A 27,916-nucleotide genomic window follows, 5' to 3' on the forward strand; every position below is an offset into this window, starting at 1 on the left:
CCATCAACATTGTTTATAATTGAGCAAAAATTACTCAATTATATTATGAGCTAAATAAGCTAATGCTAACATCTTTTTTTTTCTTTTTTTTTATAACGCAAGAGTTTTAATTATTTGTGTTCATTCATAAAGAAGTATTTATATTTTATTATTGTAAACTAAATGATTTTACGACGGTCGCGCAGGTAAGCGGAACTCCATGTATGGTAGCGGCGAGGGCGCTACATCACCGGTGACGTCACGAGCCGCCAGTGAAACAAGTGCAGCTTCTGAAAAACCATCACTTGTGTGTTTGTTGGAAATAACGATGGAGCTTCTCTGGAGGAACTTGGTCTTCACCCTCCTGGCGTTATGTGAGTTCACTTCCTCAGTCACTCCGTTAAAAACTCAAAACATCACGAAGTTTGTCGTAGTTTGAGGCGCATTATTATTACGTAATAATACGTCCATTTAAAAAAACGCCGCCGTGGTAGTTTTTTTTCTACTTTAAACGTTGATAAAATGTATTAAACGTGTTTTTTGTGTGTGTATTAATCAAAAAGCTGCATTATTTATTGTCAGTATTAAAAAAAAATGGCATTATTTCTACCATATTGAACCGTGAGCACCGTCAGTGAACAGGCGCGGCCGCTGGGTCAGGTCTCCTGAGTCCAGAACCCTCACATTCCATGTCCCTGCAGTACCAGGCGAGCTTTAGTTTCTAGTGCAGCCGTGCCTGCCCGGGCTTGTGAGTCCTGCACCGCGATGAACAAATTCCATGTCCTGGGGGCTCCGGAGGGGCGTGTGGACTTGTCGCGGGCAGACGCTCTCCGATCCCGGCAGGAAAAGTTTTTGGGAATTTTTCGAGTGTTTGTGACTCAAAGTGATGAAACTTCAACAGCCATCGACTCAGAGGGAAGTTACTGAGAACTTGTCTGGTTTAATATTAGCTTCTTTAGAAACTTGTTTAAAATATCTTTTTTTCGTCACAGGAAACTAGTGGTGACTCAAGTTTCTCCACGAATTGATGTGTTTGGTTGATAGTAAGCAAGATAAGGTACTTCTTTTAAGTCCTAACTTTACTACGACATGACGTATAAAATACACCTTTGCAATACTTTAGTGTAAAATAAAAGGCATTTGAGTCAGAAGTTGAAGTTTAACACACAATTAGACGTTTTTATTTGTTCAGGCTTTTCCTTGATTTTCTGGAACTCCTGTTGTGTTCTCAGTATTATCTTGACCTTTAAAGTATATACTTTATTGAGTATTGTTTTGATCGTTTAAGCGCTTTGTGACCCTGGTCTGGAAAAGTGCTATACAAATAAAAATTACTTACTTACTTATATATGTTACAATTTGTGTCTTCGTACACTTTATTCTGCAAATCTACGGTCAGACCCTCAGCTTGTCTAATATCATTTTGACTGTATTTTATCCAAACAAATAAAACGAGAAGATCGAAAATACATGAACAGTTGTTTGTTTTGTATTCGTGCTAAAGATCTCACACTTCACAAACCACAAAGTTTGTTTATCAGACGTTAAACCCACAGCCTTTTCCTAAATGACTGGTGTTTTTTATCTATGGGTTTCACATGGGACCGAACATCCTTGAGAGAAGATCACCCATTTATGAGCCTTTATTAACTATTATATACAGTGTTTTGACCGATGACGATAGTAAAACTCTGTAAAATTCATCAATAAACCTTTACAAAATAAAAGAAAAACATCAAGATTATTTAAGAATGCTCTTTGTTTATGTTTCTTAAATTTTTTATTTTATTTTTTAAGGAATCTCAATACATACATATATAAGATATCTTCGTGTTTATTGAGGAAGAAAACACTCTTAGTTCTATTCTAAAACCACGATACAACAACGTGTGATCAGAAATAAGGATGTTTTCTTGTTCAGTGAAGCCACATGTTTAGAATAGAATCTCTTCTTTGTCCGAGATCCACTTTGTTTGGACGATTATGTGCAATAAAACTGCACAAATTGCAAATAAAAAAGTTAATTTAACATCTACTCACCGCTCGCAGCGAAACAATACAGCACGAAATTCCATATTATAACAGAAAACGATTGAAAAACAAATAAATGAAGAAAATAGGAAACAGGAACGTTTGCGTCACAAACTGAACGGGCCTTTGTTACGTTTGCATTATTGAGGGAATCGAACCATCAAGTGACGAAGCTTCTCTCTGCCTCCAGCCGACACACTCTGGCTCGGCAGCTGCTTCAACGTCGGCACGTCGGGAGCCAAGATCTTCAGCGGTCCGGCCGCCGAGGAGTTCGGCTACACCGTCCAACAAGCTTCCAATCACGAGGGGAAATGGTAGGAGACGCTTCGAACGACGCCATGATGATGCTCTTCATGTGCTCGCTTAGTGTAGTTTACAAAACCTATTTAACTAGGCATGTCTTAACCCTTGTTCACGGCAGGGTCATGACCTCCTTATCATAACTAATGATACTACCCAACATGATAGTATCAGCTCAGGTGGTTCCTCCACACGCACAGATCAAGAACATTTAGATGTTCAGAAAAGTTTTAGTAATGCGTTTGTAAAGTGTTGATAAAATGTTAGCAATGTTTGAGCTTATAATTAATTAAGTATAAAAAGTTAATTATGTTTATACAATCATGGATTAAATGGGTAAAATAATAGGTTTAGTATTAGAAAAGTGTTAGTAAAGTGTTATAATAATAAGTTGTTTAATAGATAAATAAACTTTATTGATAAAGTGCTCATAACATATCAGAAAAGTATTAGTAAACTGTTAAGTAAGATGTTAGTAAACTATGAGTAAGTAGTAGAGTGTTGAGTAAAGTATTAGTAAAGTATTAGTAAAGTCTTGATAAAGTATTCGTAAAGTCTTGGTAAAGTATTAGTAAGGTGCTGGTAAAGTGTTTAGTAAAGTATTAATAAAGTCTTGGTAAAGTATTAGTAAAGTGCTGGTAAAGTATTTGTAAAGTGTTTAGTAAAGTATTAGTTAAGTGTTGAGTAAAGTATTAGTAAAGTCTTGATAAAGTATTCGTAAAGTCTTGGTAAAGTATTATTAAAGTGCTGGTAAAGTGTTTAGTAAAGTATTAATAAAGTCTTGGGAAAGTATTAGTAAAGTGCTGGTAAAGTATTTGTAAAGTGTTTAGTAAAGTATTAGTTAAGTGTTGAGTAAAGTATTGGTAAAGTCTTAGTAAAGTATTAGTCAAGTATTGGTAAATAATAAGTAAAGTAAGTATTAAAAAGAAGTGGGTTTGTTATGTTTTAGTAAAGTGTAAGTTAAGTTTATATAGTAAATTAGTGTTTATATTAGTAAAGTATGAATTAAGAATTTGTAAAGTTTTAGTTAAACTCTAAAGTCAAATGTTAGTACCCTAATAATAATAATATAAGTATGTGTTAGTTAATTATTAGTATAGTATGAGTTAAGTATTGGCAAGTATTACGTATAAAGTATTTGTAATGTGTCAGTAAAGTCTTAGACGAGTGTTAGGTAAGGTAAGGTAAGGTAAAACTTTATTGATCCCTCAGGAGGTCTCCTTTGGGAAATTGTTTTTTTACAATAGCCAGCAATTTTTCATAAACAATAAAAAATAATACATAAAAAATAAAATAAGAAGAACATAAAGAGGAAGAACAAGATGACACAATCTAAGTCTAAAGACAAAGACAAAGAACATAGGTCAAGGAAAGAAAAACAACAAAGACAAAGATACAAAGACTAACATGGAACAGAACATCCAGATACTCTCACTCCACTCCTGCCCCCGAACTCAGAATTGTACAATTTAATAGCCCGAGGGATGAATGAGTCCCTGAGTCTATTTGTTTTGCACCTGGGTAGGAGCATTCGTGCACTCATTCTGCTTCTCTGCTCACTGATGACAGTGCTGAGAGGATGACTGTCATCGTCCATGATGGACAGTAGTTTGTTCAATGATCTCCTCTCAGCAACTGTCACCAGTGAGTCCAGCTTCATTCCAACCACAGAACCAGCCCTCCTGATCAACCTGTCCAACCTGTTGACACTCCTCTTGGACACATTTCCACCCCAACACACCACAGCATAGAACAGGACACTGGCCACCACAGACTGGTAGAACATGCAGAGGAGCTTCTTGCAGATGTTAAATGAACGAAGCCTCCTCAGAAAGTACTACTCTGAACCTTCTTATACACATGGTCTGTGTTGCAGGACCAGTCCAGTTTACTGTCCATCCACACACCGAGGTACTTATAGTTGTCCACTATCTCCACCTCGTCGCCTCTGATGGACACTGGACGTGGCTTTGTCCTGGACCTCCCGAAATCCAAGACCAGCTCCTTGGTTTTTGAGGTGTTCAGCTGCAAGTGGTTCCTCTCACTCCAGTCCAGGTTTAAAAAGTTTTAGAAAAGTGCTACATTTATTTATTAAAGTGCTTCAAATGTAAGTTATATTTGTGTTACTTGTGATGAGCGCAGCAGCGAAGAGAAGCCATACACGTGGAGGATGAAACGTTCAAGACCCTTAGAACACGTTCAACTCTTAAACAAACAATTTCTTGAGAATCTATTTCCTCGTAGACGTTTCGTAACCTCCTCACTTGAACTTCCAGCTAATCAGTAACCACTGATCTGAGGTTTAGCTACTCTTGACTCACAGTCTGAGACCAAGTGTCTCCGACTCACTCTTGCGTCACACTTCCTGTTGTTGGTTAATAAACGTAGGTCATCATGTTGAGGGATGGATGTGAATCAGGTCAAACTTTGGTAACTGTCAGAGATATTGCTTATCTGTCTCCTTTCAAAATAAAAGCCTCTTGAGTTGAAGTGGAAACACCTCAGCATTTCAATCAGAACAGAGAGAATCTGGGTTTTCAAATGTTGAAATTTGTGTTTTTAGTTAAATCTTTTAATAATTGAATATACTTTTGATATTTTTTTAATTTCATTTACAAGGCTAGGAATTAAAAAAAAAAGTGAGTTACTGGAATTAAAATACTAAACTCTATGTGAAATTTTGTTTATGTTTCAAGCATTGAATTATTATTTTTTTTAATTGGCTTTTTTTAACTGAATTCAACAATTTCTACCTTGAAAGTTTTTTTTAAATAAGGAAATAAATCGAAATCAAAATTAAAAAAAAAAAATGTTACACAAAGTTTGATATTCTAATAATTAACTTAAATTAACTAAATAAGTGCATATTCTTAACTTAATATTTGTTCATGCATAGTTTTATTTATTTGTTTTAAATTCAATATAAAATTTTGGACCTATTATACCAACATTTTTATATGAAATTGATTTTTTTTAATACCGTTATTAAAAAAATCAATATATAAAGTATTAAGTTATTATTTGTTTTTAAATGTAACATTTCAATAGTTAATAATAAATACATTTGAAATGTTAAATTCCAGGCTGCTGGTCGGGGCTCCGTGGAGCGGCTACAAACAGAACCGGAAAGGTGACGTCTATAAATGTCCTGTTTCTGGGGCCAGGAACACCTGCATCAAACTCAACCTTCCAGGTATGTTGTCCACACATTTGAACCCTTGTGTTATCTCAAGGTCAAGGTGACCCGAAGGCCCCAAAAAGAAATGTGTTTGTGGCATCCCTTGTTTTGTCTCAGGGTCAAGGTAAACGACATCTGGGTAACCTTGACCCTGAGATAACACAAGAGTTAAACAAGAGGAAGAACAAATTGGATGTTGTTGTTTTTCCCGCAGATTCAGTGAATATTCCAGACGTCAAGAACGTGAAAGACAACATGTGTCTGGGTTTGACTCTGACCCGGACGCCGACCGGACTGATGGTACGTTGTCCACGGATCGTTGTGAAGAAAGAGCTGAGCCAAAACACGTCATCATTTCAACATGTTTATGAATGAATAATCATTTTTGAGGTGCTCAGACTTCACCTCATGGATCTGATGTCTTCTTACAATGAGATGGTGGAAACTGCTAGATCTGATTACATCAGAAAACTGGTAGCAGCAAATAAGAAAAACCCCAAAGTGTTGTTTGACACCACGTTTTTATTTGTTCAGGCTTTTCCTTGATTTTCTGGAACTCCTGTTGTGTTATCAGTTTATCTTGACCTTTAAAGTATATACTTTATTGAAATTTCGTTTAAGCGCTTTGTGACCCTGGTCTGGAAAAGCGCTATATAAATATAAATTACCTACTTACTTACTTACTATTTACTCTAGTGTTAGAGCGACAAACGAACAAACGTCTCGTCTCTCCAGACATGTGGACCACTGTGGTCCCAGCATTGTGGATCTCAGGACTACTACCCGGGAGTCTGTACCAAGATGAGTCCTCTGTTCCAGCCTCAGCCGGCCTTCGCTCCTGCCGTCCAGAGTGAGCCTCTTTCTTCCTTCTCTCTTGAAGACTATTGTTCCGAGCCAGGGAGGTGTTTCCTCATCCTTCATCGCAGCAAAAGTTATTTATTCTGCTCAACATTGTTTTGTAAGACAAAGGTTTGTTTGTTTTTTTTAACCCAAAAATGTATTCGCTTTGTTTTATTATTATTTTATTTTCACGGAAATTCTAATTCTTACTAAAGAATTAAAAAGTGCGTTGAATACGCACAATTTAACACAACAATAACAAATATAAGAAAACATTTAGTAATAATAATATATATGTTATAAAATGTAAATCATCTTTAATTTTTTTTTTTTAATTCAATGCTTAGAAATAACAACAACATTTTTTTACACATAAAGTTTGATATTTTAATAAATCAAAAGTGCATATTCAAAACTTAATATTTCTTTATTCATAGCCTTTTAAATTCAATAGAAAGATGTTGGACCTATTACACCAACATTTTTATGTTAAACTAATTTTTTTTTAAACATTCACTTTTCTGATGGCTCTCCACTATTTTCTCACATAAATCCCACTTAAGTTAATATTACTACCCAGTTTTAATGCGTATGTTTAATTTCTACTGCCATCGTGTCCAGCGTGTGGAGGACAGATGGACATCGTCATAGTCCTGGATGGATCCAACAGCATCTATCCCTGGGAGCCCATGAACAACTTCTTGTATAAACTTATACTATCCCTGGACATCGGCCCTGAAAGCACCCAGGTACCGTGTACCTTATTTTACCTGTCAAACTCCAGATACCTGCACTACTGAAGTACACTAACAACAGGAAGCACCTGTTCTTCCTCACCCAGGTCAGTGTGATCCAGTACTCCGTCGACTCCAAGTTTGAGTTCCGACTGAACGAGTACAGAACCAAAGAGCAGATGTTGGAGGCGATCCCTAAAATCACCCAGAAGTACGGCCACTCCACCAACACCTTCCAGGCCATCAGATACGCCAGGTGAGAGTGACACTCAAATAAAACTCATGTCATCACATTGATCAAAATGACTTTATTGATGAGATAAATCAATTATCTTTAAACAATGTTTTTGATAAACAAATTCATCATTTCATCTTAAACAAGAAGGATCTGTCTCGCCTGCAGTTAATACAAAACTCTGCAGCATGAATTCTGAGCCGCTCTAGTAGAAGAACTCACATAGTTCGGGCTCTGAGGTCTGTGGATCAGAATCTACTGATGGATCCTGAACACGCTTCAGGACCAGAGGAGAGAAATCCTTCCAGACTGTTGCTCCTAAGCTTTGGAACCATCTCTGTGTTTGATGATCTACTGACTCCTTCAAGAAACATCTGAAGACATCTTTATTTGTGCTTTTCTGTGATTTTCTGGGACTCTTGTGATTCTCTCAATGTTGTCTTGACCTTTAAGAGTTTTTGAATTTGTAGATATTTTTACATTTTTGAATTCCTCTAAATAGTTCGAGCCGTTGTGACCCTGCTCTAGAAAGATGCTTTACAAATAACCTTTAGTACTTACTTAAAAACATTCATTCTCTCATGAGAGAGTGTATTTGAAAGAATCTGACGATCTGATACTCGAGGTGATACGGGTCAACAATTTGTATTGTGATACTGTAAGAACAAGTATACAGTATATGTGTAGTATTGTGTAGTACTTGACTCTGGTGTTGTAGTATTTACAGACCACACGACTCTTGACAAAGTCGTAACTGATTTCATTTGTTTTCAAACCGAAATATGGCCAAACATCAGCTTAAAAAGCTGCTGGAGTCACTGTATCCTCTCGTCCTCAGTCATCACAGGGATCTCACAGTATTTAATTGTTGATTGCGGACGTTATGACTGCTGCCATCTAGTGGCTGGAAGTTAAATGGTAACAGAAAAATTAACAAATACTGTGAACATTTGCAAGTTAAAGTTAAAGTTGAATGAGACTATTATTTACACACATCAATGAAATTTAAACTATGAAAGACGTGTAATAAAAGTAGAAAAAAATGCTGCGAGATTGAAGTGTATTGATATTTTCTCTCCTGCTCCAGTCAGTGGGGGTTTCATTCGTCCAGCGGGACGCGACCCGATGCTGCCAAGGTGATGGTGGTGGTCACCGACGGAGAGTCGCACGACGAAGCCTCCCGAGTGGACGTCATCGCCGAATGTGAAAAGAAAGGAATCACTCGCTTCGGTATCGCCGTAAGTCGACGGGAGGGGAGCGTGGAGCGAGTCTGCGGAACCTTCAGAACCTTCAGAGGCGTGTCTCTCTGCTCCAGGTGCTGGGCTCCTACAACAGGGAAAACCAAGACACCACAAACCTGATCAAAGAAATCAAGGCCATCGCCAGCTCGCCGGCCGAGAAGTTCTTCTTCAACGTGTCGGAGGAGGCTGCGCTGTCCACCATCGCCGGCACGCTGGGGAGCCGCATCTTCAACATCGAGGGTGAGCTGAATGTTCCGGAGCAACTTGTAATCATGGAGAACATGTCCTCGCACGTCCAGATGATGCCGAAGATCCTGCAAAACACACTGATTCATCCCTCATGTTCAGGAGATGTTTGTGCTGATGTATTTTGAGGCACGCTCACCTCTGTGTGTCTTCTCTTGGATCTTTTCCTTTGTCTTTATTATTCTGACTTACTTGGTCGTTTTATCTTCTGCTTTTGTCTTGTCTCGTCTGTCCCCGTGTTGTGTGACGCTTTTTTGTGTTAATAGTTACGTTTTTTGTGTTTTTGTATGTCTTGTTTTAAGTCTCAAAGTCAAATGGAGGTCGATTGGCTTTTTTTTTTTGTTGTTTCATGTTTGATATATTTTTATAGGGTTTCACTGTGAATTTTGGGTCATTTTTGTCAAATCTTAAGTGAGTCATTAAGTAATTATTATTAATTAATTAATTATTTAAGATCTTTCTACACGAGGGTCACAAAGTGCTTAAACAACAAAACAATACACAGTTAAAATATATACTTTAAAAGGTCCGGACAACATGGAGAAAAACAAAGCAACCCCAAGAAAAGTTGATAAAAAGCACAAATAAAAATGTCATCAGATGTTTCTGGAAGGTCTGACCATGAATAGATCTGAAAGTAAGAACCAGAATTTTAAAGTTGATCCTGAAAGAAACTGGCAGCCAGTGAAGAGTTTTAAGGATCAGAGAAATGTGAGTTCTTCTACTAGAGCGGCTCAGAATTCTTGCTGCAGAGTTTTGTATAAATTGCAGGCGAGTCTTATTTTATTTTATAAATCTGTTCCATCTTAACGTTATAATCAAATCTATATAAATGATATAGATTTAGATCATTAGATTATCTTTATTCCTTAACCATCTGACGTTGAATAGAACTGTCCCGTTCTTGAACGTGTCTTGAAGTTGTCTGTCTTATTTTGTGTGTTGTCTTGTCCACTGTGTCTTTCCTTGTCTTTCCTTCAATTTCAGTTTTGCAGTTATTAAAAGTCTCTGTATAATCATCGAAATCGTTCATCTCCTTATCTTTATCACTATCTACTCATTTTTTATATTATTTATTTTTTACATTACATTTTTTTTAAACTGAATTTTTTTTTTTTTAATTTTTTAATTTCTTTTCACAAGCTGAAATTTAAACTGATTTTTTTTCATGCATGAAATTCAAGTGTTTTTCAAATTCAAAGTCAGATTTCTCAAAGATTCAGTGTTTGACAATTATATCCAGAGTCACACATTTACTTCAATAGTCTTGACTTGTTTTTTTCTTCTGAAGTCTCGCTCAGTCTTATCTTGTTCTGTCTTGTCTTTGGTCCGACTGTCTTCTTGTGTTTCGCTCTTGGCTCTTCTTCTACTGACGTGAGTCACGTTTATATCGACTCAATCACGGCGAGGTACTTGGATTGACCTTGTATCTCCTGCAGGAACTGGCAAAGGTGGACAGAACTTCAACATGGAAATGGCTCAAGTGGGATTCAGCGCTCACTACTCCAGCAAACGGGTCTGTAGAGGTTCTTTACCTTCTGACGGATTTTCCTATAGAATCTACCTTTTATTTTCACACTTTCTGATGTTTTTAAGTGTTGATTGTATGGAAATATATATGTTGAAACTTTTTATTTTGAATGTTGTTGTGTTTGTTTTTTTAACAATTTAATTTAAACAATTTTGTTTCGTATAATAATGAATTTAAAATAGGAGATTTTTAAAATGAATAATTGTTGTAGTTTTTTTACACATAGACTTTGATATTCCTTTTCGAAGAATCCAAAATTAAATATGTATTATTTGTAGCGATTTTAATTCAGTAAAAATATGTTGGCATAATAGAGTCACCAGACGATACCAATAGAGCACCGAGCTAGTAGATCAAACTTTCAGCCAATTGTGTGTCAAGAAGACGATCATGTGACGACATAGAAGCACTATTTGTCATCATTCCAAAGCAATTATATTGTCTGGTGTTACTACTATACCAACATTGTAATATTATTTAAGGTTTTACATCTTTTTATTTAAATAGATACAAATTAAAATATAACAAATTCATATATTTTTTAAATGAATTATTGGAATCTGAAAATCAAACTCATTCTAAAACCATTCATTTAAAAAACAAGTTTGATTATTTTAATATGTTAAATTGAAAATATGGTGATGACACTGATATACTGTGTCGCTGACTTCAGGGCATGATGATGCTGGGAGCCGTGGGAGCTTACGCCTGGAGCGGCACCGTCGTCCATCAGTCCGGCTCCAAGTCTGACATCCTTCCCTTCTCGGCCTTTGAGGGGACGCTGCAGGACAAAAACGACAGTTCGCTTTTAGGTGGTCTACCTTTCCTGAGAGGCTCTGACCATGACTAGATCATGACGTGACCATGACGTGATCATGACGTAACCATGACGTAACCATGACGTGATCATGACGTTACCATGACGTGATCATGTCGTAACCATGACGTAACCATGACGTGATCATGACGTTACCATGACGTGATCATGTCGTAACCATGATGTAACCATGACGTGATCATGACGTGACCATGACGTGATCATGTCGTAACCATGTCGTAACCATGACGTAACCATGACGTAACCATGACGTGATCATGACGTTACCATGACGTGATCATGTCGTAACCATGACGTAACCATGACGTGATCATGACGTGACCATGACGTGATCATGTCGTAACCATGACGTGATCATGACGTGACCATGACGTGACTCTGACGTAACCATGACGTAACCATGACGTAACCATGATGTAAACATGACGTAACCATGATGTAACCATGACGTAACCATGATGTAAACATGACGTAACCATGATGTAAACATGACGTGACCATGATGTAAACATGACGTGACCATGATGTGATCATGCCGTAAGGATGCCATGATCATGTCGTGACCATGATGTAAACATGACGTAAGGATGCCGTGATCATGTCGTGACCATGATGTAAACATGACGTAAGGATGGCGTGATCATGTCGTGACCATGACGTGACCATGACGTAAGGATGGCGTGATCATGTTGTGACCATGACTAGATCATGACGTAAGGATGCCATGATCATGTCGTGACCATGACTAGAACATGAACACGGCATCCTTACGTCATGTTTAGATCATGGTCACGTGATTTGATCATAATGTGATCATGACGTTATCATGACGTAACGATGACGTGATCATGTCGTGACCATGATATAAACATGACGTAACGATGACGTGATCATGTCGTGACCATGATGTAAACATGACGTAACGATGACGTGATCATGTCGTGACCATGATGTAAACATGACGTAAGGATGCCTTGATCATGTCGTGACCATGATGTAAACATGACGTAACGATGACGTGATCATGTCGTGACCATGATGTAAACATGACGTAACGATGACGTGATCATGTCGTGACCATGATGTAAACATGACGTAACGATGACGTGATCATGTCGTGACCATGATGTAAACATGACGTAACGATGACGTGATCATGTCGTGACCATGATGTAAACATGACGTAACGATGACGTGATCATGTCGTGACCATGATGTAAACATGACGTAACGATGACGTGATCATGACGTGACCATGTCGTGACCATGACGTGACCATGACGTAACGATGATGTGATCATGTCGTGACCATGATGTAAACATGACGTAACGATGACGTGATCATGACGTGACCATGATGTAAACATGACGTAACGATGACGTGATCATGTCGTGACCATGATGTAAACATGACGTAACGATGACGTGATCATGACGTGATCATGTCGTGACCATGACGTGACCATGACGTAACGATGACGTGATCATGTCGTGACCATGATGTAAACATGACGTAACGATGACGTGATCATGACGTGATCATGTCGTGACCATGACGTGACCATGACGTAACGATGACGTGATCATGTCGTGACCATGATGTAAACATGACGTAACGATGACGTGATCATGTCGTGACCATGATGTAAACATGACGTAAGGATGCCGTGATCATGTCGTGACCATGATGTAAACATGACGTAACGATGACGTGATCATGTCGTGACCATGATGTAAACATGACGTAACGATGACGTGATCATGTCGTGACCATGATGTAAACATGACGTAACGATGACGTGATCATGTCGTGACCATGATGTAAACATGACGTAACGATGACGTGATCATGTCGTGATCATGATGTAAACATGACGTAACGATGACGTGATCATGTCGTGACCATGATGTAAACATGACGTAACGATGACGTGATCATGACGTGACCATGTCGTGACCATGACGTGACCATGACGTAACGATGACGTGATCATGTCGTGACCATGATGTAAACATGACGTAACGATGACGTGATCATGACGTGATCATGTCGTGACCATGACGTGACCATGACGTAACGATGACGTGATCATGTCGTGACCATGATGTAAACATGACGTAACGATGACGTGATCATGTCGTGACCATGATGTAAACATGACGTAACGATGACGTGATCATGTCGTGACCATGATGTAAACATGACGTAACGATGACGTGATCATGTCGTGACCATGATGTAAACATGACGTAACGATGACGTGATCATGTCGTGACCATGATGTAAACATGACGTAACGATGACGTGATCATGTCGTGACCATGACGTGACCATGACGTAACGATGATGTGATCATGTCGTGACCATGATGTAAACATGACGTAACGATGACGTGATCATGACGTGACCATGATGTAAACATGACGTAACGATGACGTGATCATGTCGTGACCATGATGTAAACATGACGTAACGATGACGTGATCATGACGTGATCATGTCGTGACCATGACGTGACCATGACGTAACGATGACGTGATCATGTCGTGACCATGATGTAAACATGACGTAACGATGACGTGATCATGACGTGATCATGTCGTGACCATGACGTGACCATGACGTAACGATGACGTGATCATGTCGTGACCATGATGTAAACATGACGTAACGATGACGTGATCATGTCGTGACCATGATGTAAACATGACGTAAGGATGCCGTGATCATGTCGTGACCATGATGTAAACATGACGTAACGATGACGTGATCATGTCGTGACCATGATGTAAACATGACGTAACGATGACGTGATCATGTCGTGACCATGATGTAAACATGACGTAACGATGACGTGATCATGTCGTGACCATGATGTAAACATGACGTAACGATGACGTGATCATGTCGTGATCATGATGTAAACATGACGTAACGATGACGTGATCATGTCGTGACCATGATGTAAACATGACGTAACGATGACGTGATCATGACGTGACCATGTCGTGACCATGACGTGACCATGACGTAACGATGACGTGATCATGTCGTGACCATGATGTAAACATGACGTAACGATGACGTGATCATGACGTGATCATGTCGTGACCATGACGTGACCATGACGTAACGATGACGTGATCATGTCGTGACCATGATGTAAACATGACGTAACGATGACGTGATCATGTCGTGACCATGATGTAAACATGACGTAAGGATGCCGTGATCATGTCGTGACCATGATGTAAACATGACGTAACGATGACGTGATCATGTCGTGACCATGATGTAAACATGACGTAACGATGACGTGATCATGTCGTGACCATGATGTAAACATGACGTAACGATGACGTGATCATGTCGTGACCATGATGTAAACATGACGTAACGATGACGTGATCATGTCGTGACCATGATGTAAACATGACGTAACGATGACGTGATCATGTCGTGACCATGATGTAAACATGACGTAACGATGACGTGATCATGTCGTGACCATGATGTAAACATGACGTAACGATGACGTGATCATGACGTGATCATGTCGTGACCATGACGTGACCATGACGTAAAGATGACGTGATCATGTCGTGACCATGATGTAAACATGACGTAACGATGACGTGATCATGACGTGACCATGATGTAAACATGACGTAACGATGACGTGATCATGTCGTGACCATGATGTAAACATGACGTAACGATGACGTGATCATGACGTGACCATGTCGTGACCATGACGTGACCATGACGTAAAGATGACGTGATCATGTCGTGACCATGATGTAAACATGACGTAACGATGACGTGATCATGACGTGACCATGTCGTGACCATGACGTGACCATGACGTAACGATGACGTGATCATGTCGTGACCATGATGTAAACATGACGTAACGATGACGTGATCATGACGTGATCATGTCGTGACCATGACGTGACCATGACGTAACGATGACGTGATCATGTCGTGACCATGGAGTAACATTACGTAAGGATGGCGTGATCATGTCGTGACCATGATGTAAACATGACGTAACGATGACGTGATCATGACGTGATCATGTCGTGACCATGACGTGACCATGACGTAACGATGACGTGATCATGTCGTGACCATGATGTAAACATGACGTAACGATGACGTGATCATGTCGTGACCATGATGTAAACATGACGTAAGGATGCCGTGATCATGTCGTGACCATGATGTAAACATGACGTAAGGATGCCGTGATCATGTCGTGACCATGATGTAAACATGACGTAACGATGACGTGATCATGTCGTGACCATGATGTAAACATGACGTAAGGATGGCGTGATCATGTCGTGACCATGACGTGATCGTGATGTGACCTTAACATGACCTTTACGTGACCATGACCATGGTCATTAAGTGATGTAAATTCTTCCAATCCAGGTTACTCCGTCACTACTCTGACTGACGGGTACACGGAGTACTTCGTGGCCGGCGCTCCTCGCTCCAACCACTCGGGTCAAGTCATCGTCTACACCTTAAACTCACGCAAGCAGTTGTCGGTGATAGACTCGGAGCGAGGGAAACAGGTGCGTGGAAGAGGAGGTCACATGACCGATGACAATGGTTCATATCCTTGAGTATTTTTCATACTTTTTGAAAGTCTAGTTCAGTCTGTTTTCCCCCAAAGTCGACACCCAGTTTTCAAGTCTGTTTTCTGACTTTTTCTGACTTCCTAGTTCTCCAAGTGTAGTTTTCTAAATATTTGTTACCGTCACCATTGTTCACTGAGACAACTAGTCTTGTTAAGGCTTGTGTGTTTCTTTAGGTGGTTAATAGTTTACCAGGTCTAGTTAGGACACGTTTATTGAAGTCAGTTTAAGACTCACTGGATTCCCTGGAAGTGTATTTGATCTCGTCCCGTTCGGACTTCAGGGTGTACTCGTACATTCACAGATTCTTTGTTTACTCCAACTCTGATGTCAGGGATTAAGTAAATAAGTAAGTAAAGGTTATTTGTAAAGATCTTTCTAGACCAGGGTCACAAAGCTCTTTAACAATCACAAACAATACACAATTTTAATAAGATAAGTAACAGCATTTATGGATGTCAAGAATGAATAGTAAACGTGAGATTGGAGGTAATTTTGACGAGAATTAGACACTATTAAAGTCAATTTGACTAATATAAAAATTAGTTTGGCCACTTAAGGGGGGTTAAGTCTGACACCCGGATTAAAAGTGCAGCTATTTTATTTGAGACACACTGGAGTTATAATACATCTGTCAATCATTTTCCAAATAAATTAGTTTATTTACACATAGAGTTTGATCTTCTTATTCTAATGATTAAAAAATGAATGTTCTGAATCCAACTTATTTTAATCTGTTGACTTTTAAATTCCATATAAAAATGTTAATGTTAACATATATGTTAAGGTATAATAGTGACACCAGACAGTATCATTGTCACATGATTGTCTTTGTGTCCCATGATTGGCCGAGAGTTCGATCAAGTAGCTCAGTGCTCTATTGGTATTGTCTGGTGACTCTATTATACCAAGATTTTTATATTGAATTCAAACGGCTTTTTTATTTAAAATAAATGAAAATGTATTTTTTAAATTTTGGAATTACTATATTAATCATCAATCAAGTGGTCTCACACAACGGAGCATCAGTGCTTGTATCATCATCTCGCCTGCAGTTGAGTCAGAACTCTGCAGCCAGAATTCTGAGCCGCTCTAGTAGAAGAACTCACATTTCTCCTGATCCTTAAAACTCTTCACTGGCTGCCAGTTTCTTTCAGGATCAACTTTAAAATTCTAATCTATTCATGGTCAGACCTGCCATAAGTGATCTGATCCAGACATACACCCCAGCTCGGGCTCTGAGGTCTGTGGATCAGAATCTACTGATGGTTCCTGAACACGGTTCAGGACCAGAGGAGGGAAATCCTTCCAGACTGTTGCTCCTAAGCTTTGGAACCATCTCTGTGTTTGATGATCTACTGACTCCTTCAAGAAACATCTTAAGACTTTTTATTTGTTCAGGCTTTTCCTTGATTTTCTGGAACTCCTGTTGTGTTCTCAGTGTTATCTTGACCTTTAAAGTATATACTTTATTGAATATTGCTTTGATTGTTTTAAGCGCTTTGTGACCCTGGTCTGGAAAAGCGATATATAAATAAAAATGACTTACTTACTTACTTACTTGTGTGTCCACAGATCGGGTCGTACTTCGGCAGCGTCATGTGTTCTCTGGACGTGGACAACAACGGCGTGACGGACCTGCTGCTGGTCGGAGCTCCCATGTTCATGAGCTCGCAGAAGAGGGAACAAGGTCGCGTCTACCTCTTCTCCGTCACCAAGGTAACGGCGAGCGCCAGCAGCGTCTGTTGTCAGCCGGGCTCAAGAACGTTCCGCGTGTCCGTCCGCAGGGCATCCTGAACGAGCAGGGGTTCCTCGAGGGTCCCGAGCCTCGCGAGAACGCTCGCTTCGGGACGTCCATCGCCGCCGCTCCCGACCTCAACTTGGACGGATACGACGACGTGGTGGTCGGAGCGCCACTGGAGGACCAGCAACAAGGCGTCGTCTACATATATAACGGCAAGAAGAAGAGTTTGAACAAGAAGTTCTCACAGGTACGACGGCGCTAAAAGTGCTGAGTCGGCAGTTTGTCTCAACGCGGCCTCTTCCAGAGAATCCTGGGCTCCGACATGAAGCCCAAGATCCAGTATTTCGGGAGATCCCTGGACAGCAACACAGACCTGAACGGAGACTCACTTCCCGACGTGTCGGTGGGCGCGTACGGAGACGTGGTGCAGCTGTGGCGAGTTGAAATCCTGCTGTTGCGCAACATTATCGGAAATGTCTTTCTAACGCCTTGGAACCTTCTGCCAGGTCTCGACACGTCGCGTCTGTGGGAGCGAGCGCCTCCTTCACGCCGAACAAGATCAACATCTTCAACAAACCCTGTGACTTGAACGGACGAAAAGTCCCGTGTTTTAACACCAACCTCTGCTTCTCCGCAACGTTCAGACCTAAAGTCCCCACGGCAGCCTTCGGTAACAACCTCCTCCAACCTCCTCTGACCTCCTCCCACCTCCTCTGACCTCCTCTGACTTCCTCCGACCTCCTCTAACCTCCTCCAACCTCCTCTGACTTCCTCCGACCTCCTCCAACCTCCTCTGACCTCCTCTAACCTCCTCTGACTTCCTCCGACCTCCTCCAACCTCCTCCGACCTCCTCTGACCTCCTCTAACCTCCTCCGACTTCCTCCGACCTCCTTCAACCTCCTTCAACCTCCTCCAACATCCTCTGACCTCCTCCAACCTCCTCCAACCTCCTCTAACCTCCTCTGACCTCCTCCAACCTCCTCTGACCTCCTCTAACCTCGTCTGACTTCCTCTGACCTCCTCTGACTTCCTCCGACCTCCTCCAACCTCCTCTGACTTCCTCCGACCTCCTCCAACCTCCTCTGACCTCCTCTAACCTCCTCTAACCTCCTCTGACTTCCTCCGACCTCCTCCAACCTCCTCTGACCTCCTCTAACCTCCTCTGAAACTCCTCTGACCTCCTCTGACCTCCTCCAACCTCCTCTGACCTCCTCTGACCTCCTCCCACCTCCTCCGACCTCCTCTAACCTCCTCCAACCTCCTCTGACCTCCTCTAACCTCCTCCCACCTCCTCTGACCTCCTCCGACCTCTTCCGACCTCCTCCAACCTCCTCTGACCTCCTCTGACCTCCTCCCACCTCCTCCCACCTCCTCTGACCTCCTCCAACCTCCCCTGACCTCCTCTGACCTCCTCTAACCTCCTTTAACCTCCTCTGGCCTCCTCTAACCTCCTCTAACCTCCTCCAACCTCCTCTAGCCTCCTTTGACCTCCTTTAGCCTCCTTTAACCTCTCCTGACCTCCTCTGACCTCCTCTAACAACTGTCATTCTCTTTAGTTTTACTTAAAGCAGGTCACAACACTTTTACTAATACGTTTTGAATTATTATTAATCATGATTTTAATTGATTTCTAATCACAACTTATTGAATTCAAAGTTTTTGACATTTGTGGTTCATTAATAATTGAGTGGAAAAAAATACTTTTTTTGAATGTTTAAATTGTTATTATTTAATAATTTAAATTAGTCGATTCAATTACTTTTTGAATTTCCGTGTAAACATTGTTTTTTAAACATTGATGTAAAATATTTTCTATTCGATTTTATGATATTGTTGTGTAAAGAGTGACACGATGACATCATCTGACTCCGACAGATTTCACCTACACCCTGAACCTGGACGCCGACCTCCAGGATTCACGATTTACCTCCAGAGGCATCTTCAAGAACAGCAACGAGCGCAAGCTGACGGCAGACGGCAAGATCTCCTCCTCCCGTCTCTGCTTGGACCTGGAGGTCTACGTTCAGGTGACCCCTGGTGTTCAAAGGACAGGAAGTGATGTCATGGAAGGATCTGAACGTGTTGTCCTCGCAGGAGACCAACAACTTCGTCGACTCTCTGAGCCTGAAGGTGGAGATCGAGCAGGAGCGTCCGGACATGAATCCTGTCCTGGACATCTTCTCCACCAGCGCCTGGGAATTCTTTGTGAGCAAATCTCTATTTAAATCTCTCGTATCTGAAGAAGGTTTATCTCCTGAACTTGAACCTTGGACTCACACTTGTGTCTGGACTCAGATCCCCTTCACTAAAGACTGCGGCTCAGATGAAGTGTGTTTGAGTGACCTGGTGCTCAAGGTCGACACACAAACCAAAGCTTCCAGGTGAGTGAAGCCCTTTTTTATTGATTGAATTTCATTAATTTATCTATTATTTAAATGTATTATTTATTATTTATTCATTATAAGACCACATATAAATCCTAAATCTCTCATCAAGTTAATGTTGTCTTTCAATCCTATAACTAACCCTTACTTACTTACTATAACATGTTAAAAACCTTTTTTTAAAACGACATTTTAATAGTTTAAATCCTTTTATTCAGTTTCTCTTTTTTTTTTTTACACTGAATTAAACTAAAATAAAGTGTTTTAAAGTCAATGTTACAAACACTGTAATTGTAGAAATATTCAATATATATTTATTTACATGTTTTCATAAGTATTTAATTATCTTGGTTAACTTTGATGAATTAGTTGATTCATTTATATATATATATAAAATATTTTAATTCTTACTTCTTAATACATGTTTATTTATTTCCCTAGTACAATTAATAGGTTTATTTATTTATATATTTTAATATATTAAATAATTAATTAATTTCACTTTAATATATTTGTTTATGTGTGTGTGATGTGTAATCTTGAAAGTTTAATAAATATTTATCATTATTTTGAATGTAGTTTGTAGGCTTTATATATATATATATATATTTCGATTATTCTATAATAATTATAGATTATTCTATAATATATACTCACTAAAAATCGAAGTTGGATAAACTTATATTATATTATAAATAGTATTACTTTATATATATAAAATTAGATTACAAGTACTACTTAATGTCACTTAAAATTGTGTTGATTTATATAATAAAGTTGATTTATTTATTCATATTATATTTGAATCCTTTCTTAAATGTTATATAAATATTTATTTTCTTTGTCCTAAAAGTATAAATTATACATTGATTCGTTGAATTGTTTTTATATATTTTGATTCTTATGTGATATAAAATTTTACTCTCTATTATATTAAATGTGTAATACTTTTAATAAGAATATAATTACTTGTTTATTTTACTTAAAACTTTAATTTATAAGTTCAATTCTTTACGTCTTTTATTTTTAGATTTTTTTTAATTGAGATTTTTAATAAATATTTGTTGATTTAAAACTATTATTTATGTATTTTTACATTATCTTTTGATTTTATTCCTATTTTCTTGTTTTTTCTGCTCCAACATTGATCACATGACGTTCAATAGGACGACCATTGATCACATGACATTCAAAAGGACGACCATTGATCACATGACGTTCAACGCGACGACCATTGATCACATGACGCTCAACGACCATTGTTCTCTCCACAGCTCGCAGCCGCTCCTGGTCGCCGCCAACAACCGCGAGCTGACATTCGAGGTGGACGTGAAGAACAAGAAAGAAAACGCCTACAACACTCAAGTGCTGATGTCTTTCTCCACCAACCTCTTCTACTCGTCCGTCTTCCCCGCGGTGAGTCCGGCTGCACATCTCCGGTGGAAGTCTCCTCTCATCCGGAGCGCCATCTTCAGGTGGAGGGCGTGAAGTGTACGGCGACTCAACCCCAGCTGGTCACGTGTCACGTTGGATCCCCGGCGCTGTTGAAGGACGAGCAGGTGACCTTTGACCTGAGACCCGGTGTCCGTGGATCTTCCCTTCACGACGGTGTTTGTTTCTCAGGTGAAATTCCACGTGAACTTCGAGTTCAACCTGGAGCAGCTGCAGAGGAACACGGAGGTGACGTTTGAAGCCAAGAGGTGAGTCGACAATAATGCTTGGATTTAACATTTTTTAACGTTGAAACTTTGACTTTTTTAAGCATATAAACATTTTTTGAACGATTTATTTGAGGAATTTCAAAATTTGAACACTAAGTATTTGATATCTTAATAATTAAGGAAATGTATTTTCTAAATTTATTTTTGTTTTATTTAATTTAAATTGTTCTACAAATTGAAAAATATTATACGTTAAAAATTGTTTTTTAATCGTCAGAATTAAATCAAACTCTACATTTTAAAAAATGTCATTCATTTTGAAAATATTCACATTTTTTATTCAACTATTAAAAAATAAAAAACAGCTTCATCCTTTTAATGTAGAAATAATTGAATAAAATATTGCAAACTTTCAATACTCAAATTATTTTATTTAATAATTAAAACATTAGTTTAGTGCTTGAATAAACATTTAATTTAAAACATGTTGTTATCATTTAATTTATTTTTAGGTTTATTGATTCAATAACTTTTGTATTAAAATGTTACATTTTATTAATTTAATTGAGAATTTTCTTTATTTTAACTCTTGGTTTTTTATAATATAATATATATTCAATTTAAAAAGGCTCAAAATGAGAAAATATTGTATATCAATATTGTGATAAAAACATTTATTGTTGGAATTAAATCAAACTTTACAATAAAAAAGAATGCAATTCATTTAGAAAATATTAATATTGTTTATTCAATTATTAAAAAAAAAAGTTTATTATTCAATTACTTCTTTTTTTTTCTTTTTAATAATTGAGTATTATTGTAAAAACATTTTTATATTGTATTTTTAAAAAGCTTAAGGCTTTGTTAAATTAATGGAATTTAATTATTAAACTCTATTTGTAAATTCATTTATTAATTTGACATTTTACACATTTTATCTCCAATAAACATATTTAACGTATTTAATCCTTCACTCGTCCTTCACACGACCTTCGCTCGTCCTTCACTCGTCCTTCACACGACCTTCACACGACCTTCGCTCGTCCTTCACTCGTCCTTCACATGACCTTCGCTCGTCCTTCACTCGTCCTTCACACGACCTTCGCTCCCTCCACAGTGACGGGACAGAAGACAGACCCTCGGACAACAAGGTCACCGTGTCCATCCCGGTCCAGTACGACGTGGGCATCGTCTTGTCAAGGTCGTACTTGTGTTGAGATAAACACTGGAGTCGGTAGTTGAGTGACATCTTATGTTTACATCAGGCAGTCGAACATCAACTTCTACGTGGCGGAGTCTGAACTTCCTGTCGCGACGGAGCTGAAGACGTTCGACGACATCGGACCAGAATTCAACTTCACTGTCAAGGTCAAAGATCATTTCATCCCGTCTTTGCAAATAATTCTAAATAATACGTATTTATATGATGTATATAATACTGTGTACAAGGGTTGACAAGAATTACAGGGTCAACTATATGATAATAAAACGATATATCGTGATAGTGTAGTAACAAGGATATATGTGTAGTATTGTCCAGTACTTGACTCTGGTGTTGCATAATTTAAAGACCACGTGACTCTTGACGAAGTCGTAACTGCTTTCATTTGTTTTCAAACCAAAATATGTCCAAACATCAGCTTTAAAAGCTGCTGGAGTCGCTGTATCCTCTCGTCCTCAGGTGACTTCATTGCTTCTTAAACTAGCGAGGACGTAATGACTGCCACCATCTAGTGGATGGAAATGTAATCGCAAAAACAAAAATGCCGTGATTATTTTCATGTCAGTTTTAAATGTAAAATTTAAATATAATCCATATAAACTATGATATCAATAAAATATTATTTTAAAGCCAAATTAAAACGTATAATAATAATAAATTTAAAAAATCGATTCAGTGCTATTGAATATTGAGAAATGTATCAAATAATCTCTTATTATTATATAATTATTAATTGATTGGTTCCTTAAGAATTAATAGATAATTTGGCTGAAATACAGACGAATAATAAATACATCAACCTTTGTAAAAAATTAATTTATTGAATCTTAAACCTATAATTACTATATATCAAAATAGTTTGTTTAAATACTTTAACAACAGTAATTTATTTTCTTTGGTAGTGAAACAATATATTATTTCACAAACACTTTTAGTGTTTCTTAACCCTTGTGTTTTCTGGAAGCCAGGGAGGTCGTTCACCTTGACCCTGAGACAACACAAGGGATACCACAAACACATTTGTTTTCGGGCCTTTGGGTCACCTTGACCCTGAGATATCACAAGGGTTAAAGAACGAAAAAAATCTTTAATTTGGACTTTTGTTCATATTTTCCGAGATTTTATCTCATTTTGACAAGTTGTTCTTCACCACACGACCACCAAACGGTTGGAGACGGTGGTTGCATTAATTTCCATCTTGAGGACTGAGAGTATTTTTTGACACCAGTTTTAGTTTCATCGACAAGTACATGAGGCGACACTGTTGCATTTACACTGTTCTAACTCAAGAGGGAGCCAAAAACAACCTTCCGTGGCTCCACAGGTTTCAACCGGACTGTTTCCTGTCACCCTCCTGTACGTGACCATCGACCTGCCCTTGACCACGAAGGGAGGAAACCAGATCCTCTACGTGACCAGCGTGGACACACAAGCCGTGAGTCCTCGTGACTGAAGACCTGGCGACGCCTGACGTGAGTGTTTCCAACAGGGAGGATCCATCAGCTGCGACTCCAGTCGACTCGTGGATCCGCTGAAGATCGGAAAGAAAAGCAACAAAGTTTCCTTTTCCAAGGAAAGTCTGCGAGGTTACGAGAAACTGGTGAGTGTTTTTGAGTCGTTGAGTAAATGGTTGAATTTAACGTTTCACTTTTTGACACTATTTATAATGAAATGGTGTTTTTCTTAAGCATTTGAATTGTTTTATTTGAATTAAATTTTTCTATATAAAACGATAAAATCGTCTATTTTAAAAATGGACTTTTTTTTTTGACAGTTTGATATTTGTTTACAATAATAATAAAAAATATATATATATAAAATTTGAGGGAAAATACTCTTTTATTGTCTAAAGTATTATTATTGCTATATTAGTATAAATTAGTATTACTATACCAATATTTTATATTGAATTTAAAAGGTTACAAATTAAAAAATATGGAATTTAAAAAAAAATGAATTCTTGGAAAAAGGATATGAAACTCTGTGTCGCCAAATATGCATTCATTTTTCAAATATTACAAAAAAAAGTACTTGTATGAAAGTACACTTCAAAATAAAGGAAAAAATAATTCAACCTTTGATTATACAAATTATTTAAATTAATTATTTAGTAGAAAACAAAAGCAACCTTTCAATGTAGAAGTGATTAAATGTAATTATTAAAAAAAACAATGCTTATTTAAATAAACAACAAACTAAACAATATCCCAAAGGCACTGATAAACCTCCACACGAGCGGTCCAAGTAGGGACCCCTGTGGAACACCGCGACTGAACTGTGAGTATCGCTCCACCAGGACTGCAGCAACAGCGAGTGTGAGAAGATCAAGTGTCTGCTGAAGGACGCCGACGTGAAGAGCGACTACTACGTCAAGGTCAAGACCAGGATCTGGAGCGGAACCTTCATCACCGTGAGAACGAACTTCTATACGTCCGAGCAGAAGATCGTAGATGTTGATCGTCATGGTTTCAATCACAGGCCACGTATCAGACCACAGAGCTCACCGGCAACATCCAGGTCAAGACCTCCGACCCGGATCTACTCATCGTGGGCCTCGATCAGCTGCCGGTACTTTTTATTTGAAGTTATTGTTTATCAAAAAAATATATTATTTTGTAGTTTTTGCAGACTTTGAAATGAAATTTGATTGAACGGAATTATCTGAACATGCGTTTATTTTACAATATATAGTCAAAATGTTTTTTACTGAATCCAATAAATCAGATTTTTCTTTTCTATTTTTAATTCTATTTCGTTTTTTATTATAAAGAATAAATAATTCTCTCTTATTTAGATTATTTAAAATGTTTAGATTTTTCTTTTGATAATTAATAATATTGAATTATTACTGATTATAATACATTCTATTGCTATTTTTCCTTCTTTAAAAAAAAAAAGAGAATATTTTATTTAATATTTTAGGGCCTACTTCAACACACCCCAAAATATTCAATGGAAATTGTTATTATATTAAATAGATCAAGTATTTCGTTTTTTAAAGAAAAGGTCAATCATCATAATTTATTATTACTGATCATTGTTTTTTTCTTTTTTTATTTCCATAGATATTAATTTAAATACCTCTTTGATACGCCAACATTTTTGATCAAAATTGTTATTATATTGTATTTTTTCTTTTTTGATCTGTGTATAAAATAATACTTTTGTTCTTTTTGAATTCAGGTGATAAAAAGATTTTATTTACATAATTTTATATTTTTTATTAATATTTTTATAGAATTAATTTGACATTTAAATGACTTCTTGGTTACACAAAAAGTAATACATCAACATTGTAATTAAATTTGGTTACTATTGAATTCAGGTGTTTTGATTGTGATTGTTTTTTAACTCATGATTTTCTTTTTTGCCCCCTTGATTTTCAACTGCATTACATTAAATTACTTTATTTTTAAATATATAATATATAAAATATAAATATATATATTTATTTATCATTTAATAAATAATACACTAAGAATTAAATAAAAAATTTAAAAATGTACTAGCGTAGCAGGAAGTATCCTTCATTATTTTAATAATAAAAACAATTCTTTCCTGTCTTGTCTCTGCGTCCATCCTCTGTGGTCCCTGCAGGTGGCGCTGACCATCAGTAAGCCGGGGGAGACGGCGGACGTGCCGGTCGGGGTGATCGTGGGCAGCGTGATCGGGGGTCTGGCTCTGCTGGCTCTGGCCGTGGGGCTCCTGTGGAAGGTGAGTCTCCGGGAGACGACGACCCCTCGAAACCGTGGCGTGACCTTCAACTCTCACCTTCAGTTCGGCTTCTTCAAGAGGAAGTACAAGCAGCTGCTGAAGGAGGACGGACACAGTCCCAACGACGACGACGAGGATGGCGTCCTGTGAGGCCACCTTTGACCCCTCCTTGGTGACGGACACTCGCTGTTTCTGAAGCTTGAATCCTTCTGTCGCTGCTCAACTCCCCGTGAGGAACACAAGTTGTGTGTCCGTGTGTCGTAGCCTGGTTGTGTTTGTGTGTGTGTTTTGATGTGCTTCCTCTTCAGGGTTCAAAGGTCAGAGGTCAGAGTTATGAGGCTCCTGAACGCCTCACTGGGAGGGAGCGTTTGCTATAGGTCACGGGAAGATGGTTGCAGGTTCAATTCTGCTTCCTATTGGTTTCCTCTGAGTACTCCGGTTTAATACTCGTGTGTCGTGATGCCAAAGTAAACTCACACGTACGTCCGTGTTTACCACACATGACGTTAGCATCCCTGTTAGCCAGAGCGCTAGCGTCATGCGAGGCACATGTTTAGTCATAAAAACGTGTTCATTCTCCATCGTCATCATCATGTTGAGTTTCCATCATCATCGTCATCATCATCATCGTCATCATCATCGTCATCATCATCATCATCATCATCATCATCATCATCATCATCATGAGTTTCCATCTTCATCTCTGTAGCTTCAAACTCAACATCTAAACGGACTCGACTTCTCAGTGCGGTGCTAACAGAACGTTAGCATCCCTGTTAGCCACATCGCGAACGTCATGCTAGCCACATGTTTAGTGATAAAAACCTTTTCATTCTCCATCGTCATCATCATCATGAGTTTCCATCATCATCATCATCATCATCATCATCATCATCATCATCATCGTCATCATCATGAGTTTCCGTCTTCATCTCTGTAGCTTCAAACTCAACATCTAAACGGACTCGACTTCTCGGCGCGGTGCTAACAAAACATTAGCATTAGCCTCGTGCTATTAGCTCGCTAGCAACAGACTGGAACTAACAACAACACTTTTTTTTCAAAGCAGTTATTTATATAAAGAGTTTATTTTGTGTTTAAAATCCAACAACTCTACTGACCAACACTTTGATGAGAAACAAAGATTTCACGTTCCTCGGACCGTTTGCAATTTTTAGTAGAAAAAATGATTTAAAAAAAAAAAAACAGACACTGAACTCAGGGTTCTTTTTATTTCCATTTCCTTAAAGACAAACAAATCATTGTCTGTATTGTGTGTTTCTACTGTGTGTGCTGTACATATGTAACATAAATAAAATGTTTTTCAATTTAAAAAAATGGGTTTTGTAGTTTTAAGTATATTTTTAATTTTTACTAGTTTTTCTTG

The 27,916-nt window shown here is 38.3% G+C and overlaps 1 protein-coding gene across 3 annotated transcripts; it reads left to right on the forward strand.

Annotated features, from left to right (window-relative positions):
* The first annotated feature begins 278 nt into the window (after positions 1-278).
* On the forward strand, positions 279-27,867 carry itga2.2 (integrin, alpha 2 (CD49B, alpha 2 subunit of VLA-2 receptor), tandem duplicate 2). Of its 3 annotated transcripts, XM_087788044.1 has the most exons (31): positions 900-1,036; positions 2,201-2,324; positions 4,187-4,365; positions 5,394-5,503; positions 5,703-5,788; positions 6,224-6,338; positions 6,950-7,077; positions 7,170-7,318; positions 8,385-8,535; positions 8,613-8,778; positions 10,224-10,300; positions 10,989-11,127; positions 15,595-15,740; positions 17,379-17,522; positions 17,591-17,794; positions 17,852-17,982; positions 18,054-18,217; positions 19,424-19,575; positions 19,643-19,753; positions 19,844-19,929; positions 21,207-21,348; positions 21,408-21,491; positions 21,556-21,632; positions 22,711-22,794; positions 22,859-22,961; positions 24,140-24,250; positions 24,305-24,415; positions 25,112-25,225; positions 25,294-25,383; positions 26,413-26,529; positions 26,593-27,867. In XM_087788044.1, exons 3-31 carry the CDS (start codon positions 4,262-4,264, stop codon positions 26,677-26,679), a joined length of 3,483 nt encoding a protein of 1,160 aa, XP_087644170.1. In that variant the 5' UTR covers positions 900-1,036; positions 2,201-2,324; positions 4,187-4,261; the 3' UTR covers positions 26,680-27,867. The 3 variants fall into 3 exon arrangements, with proteins under 3 accessions (XP_087644169.1, XP_087644168.1, XP_087644170.1); XM_087788043.1 differs by lacking the exons at positions 900-1,036; positions 4,187-4,365 and adding an exon at positions 279-353; XM_087788042.1 differs by lacking the exons at positions 900-1,036; positions 4,187-4,365 and adding an exon at positions 279-353 and having other exon boundaries at positions 19,643-19,929.
* Positions 27,868-27,916: the final 49 nt, after the last annotated feature.

Source organism: Callionymus lyra, chromosome 1, assembly GCF_982586985.1.
Source record: "Callionymus lyra chromosome 1, fCalLyr1.hap1.1, whole genome shotgun sequence".
NCBI lineage: Eukaryota > Metazoa > Chordata > Actinopteri > Syngnathiformes > Callionymidae > Callionymus > Callionymus lyra.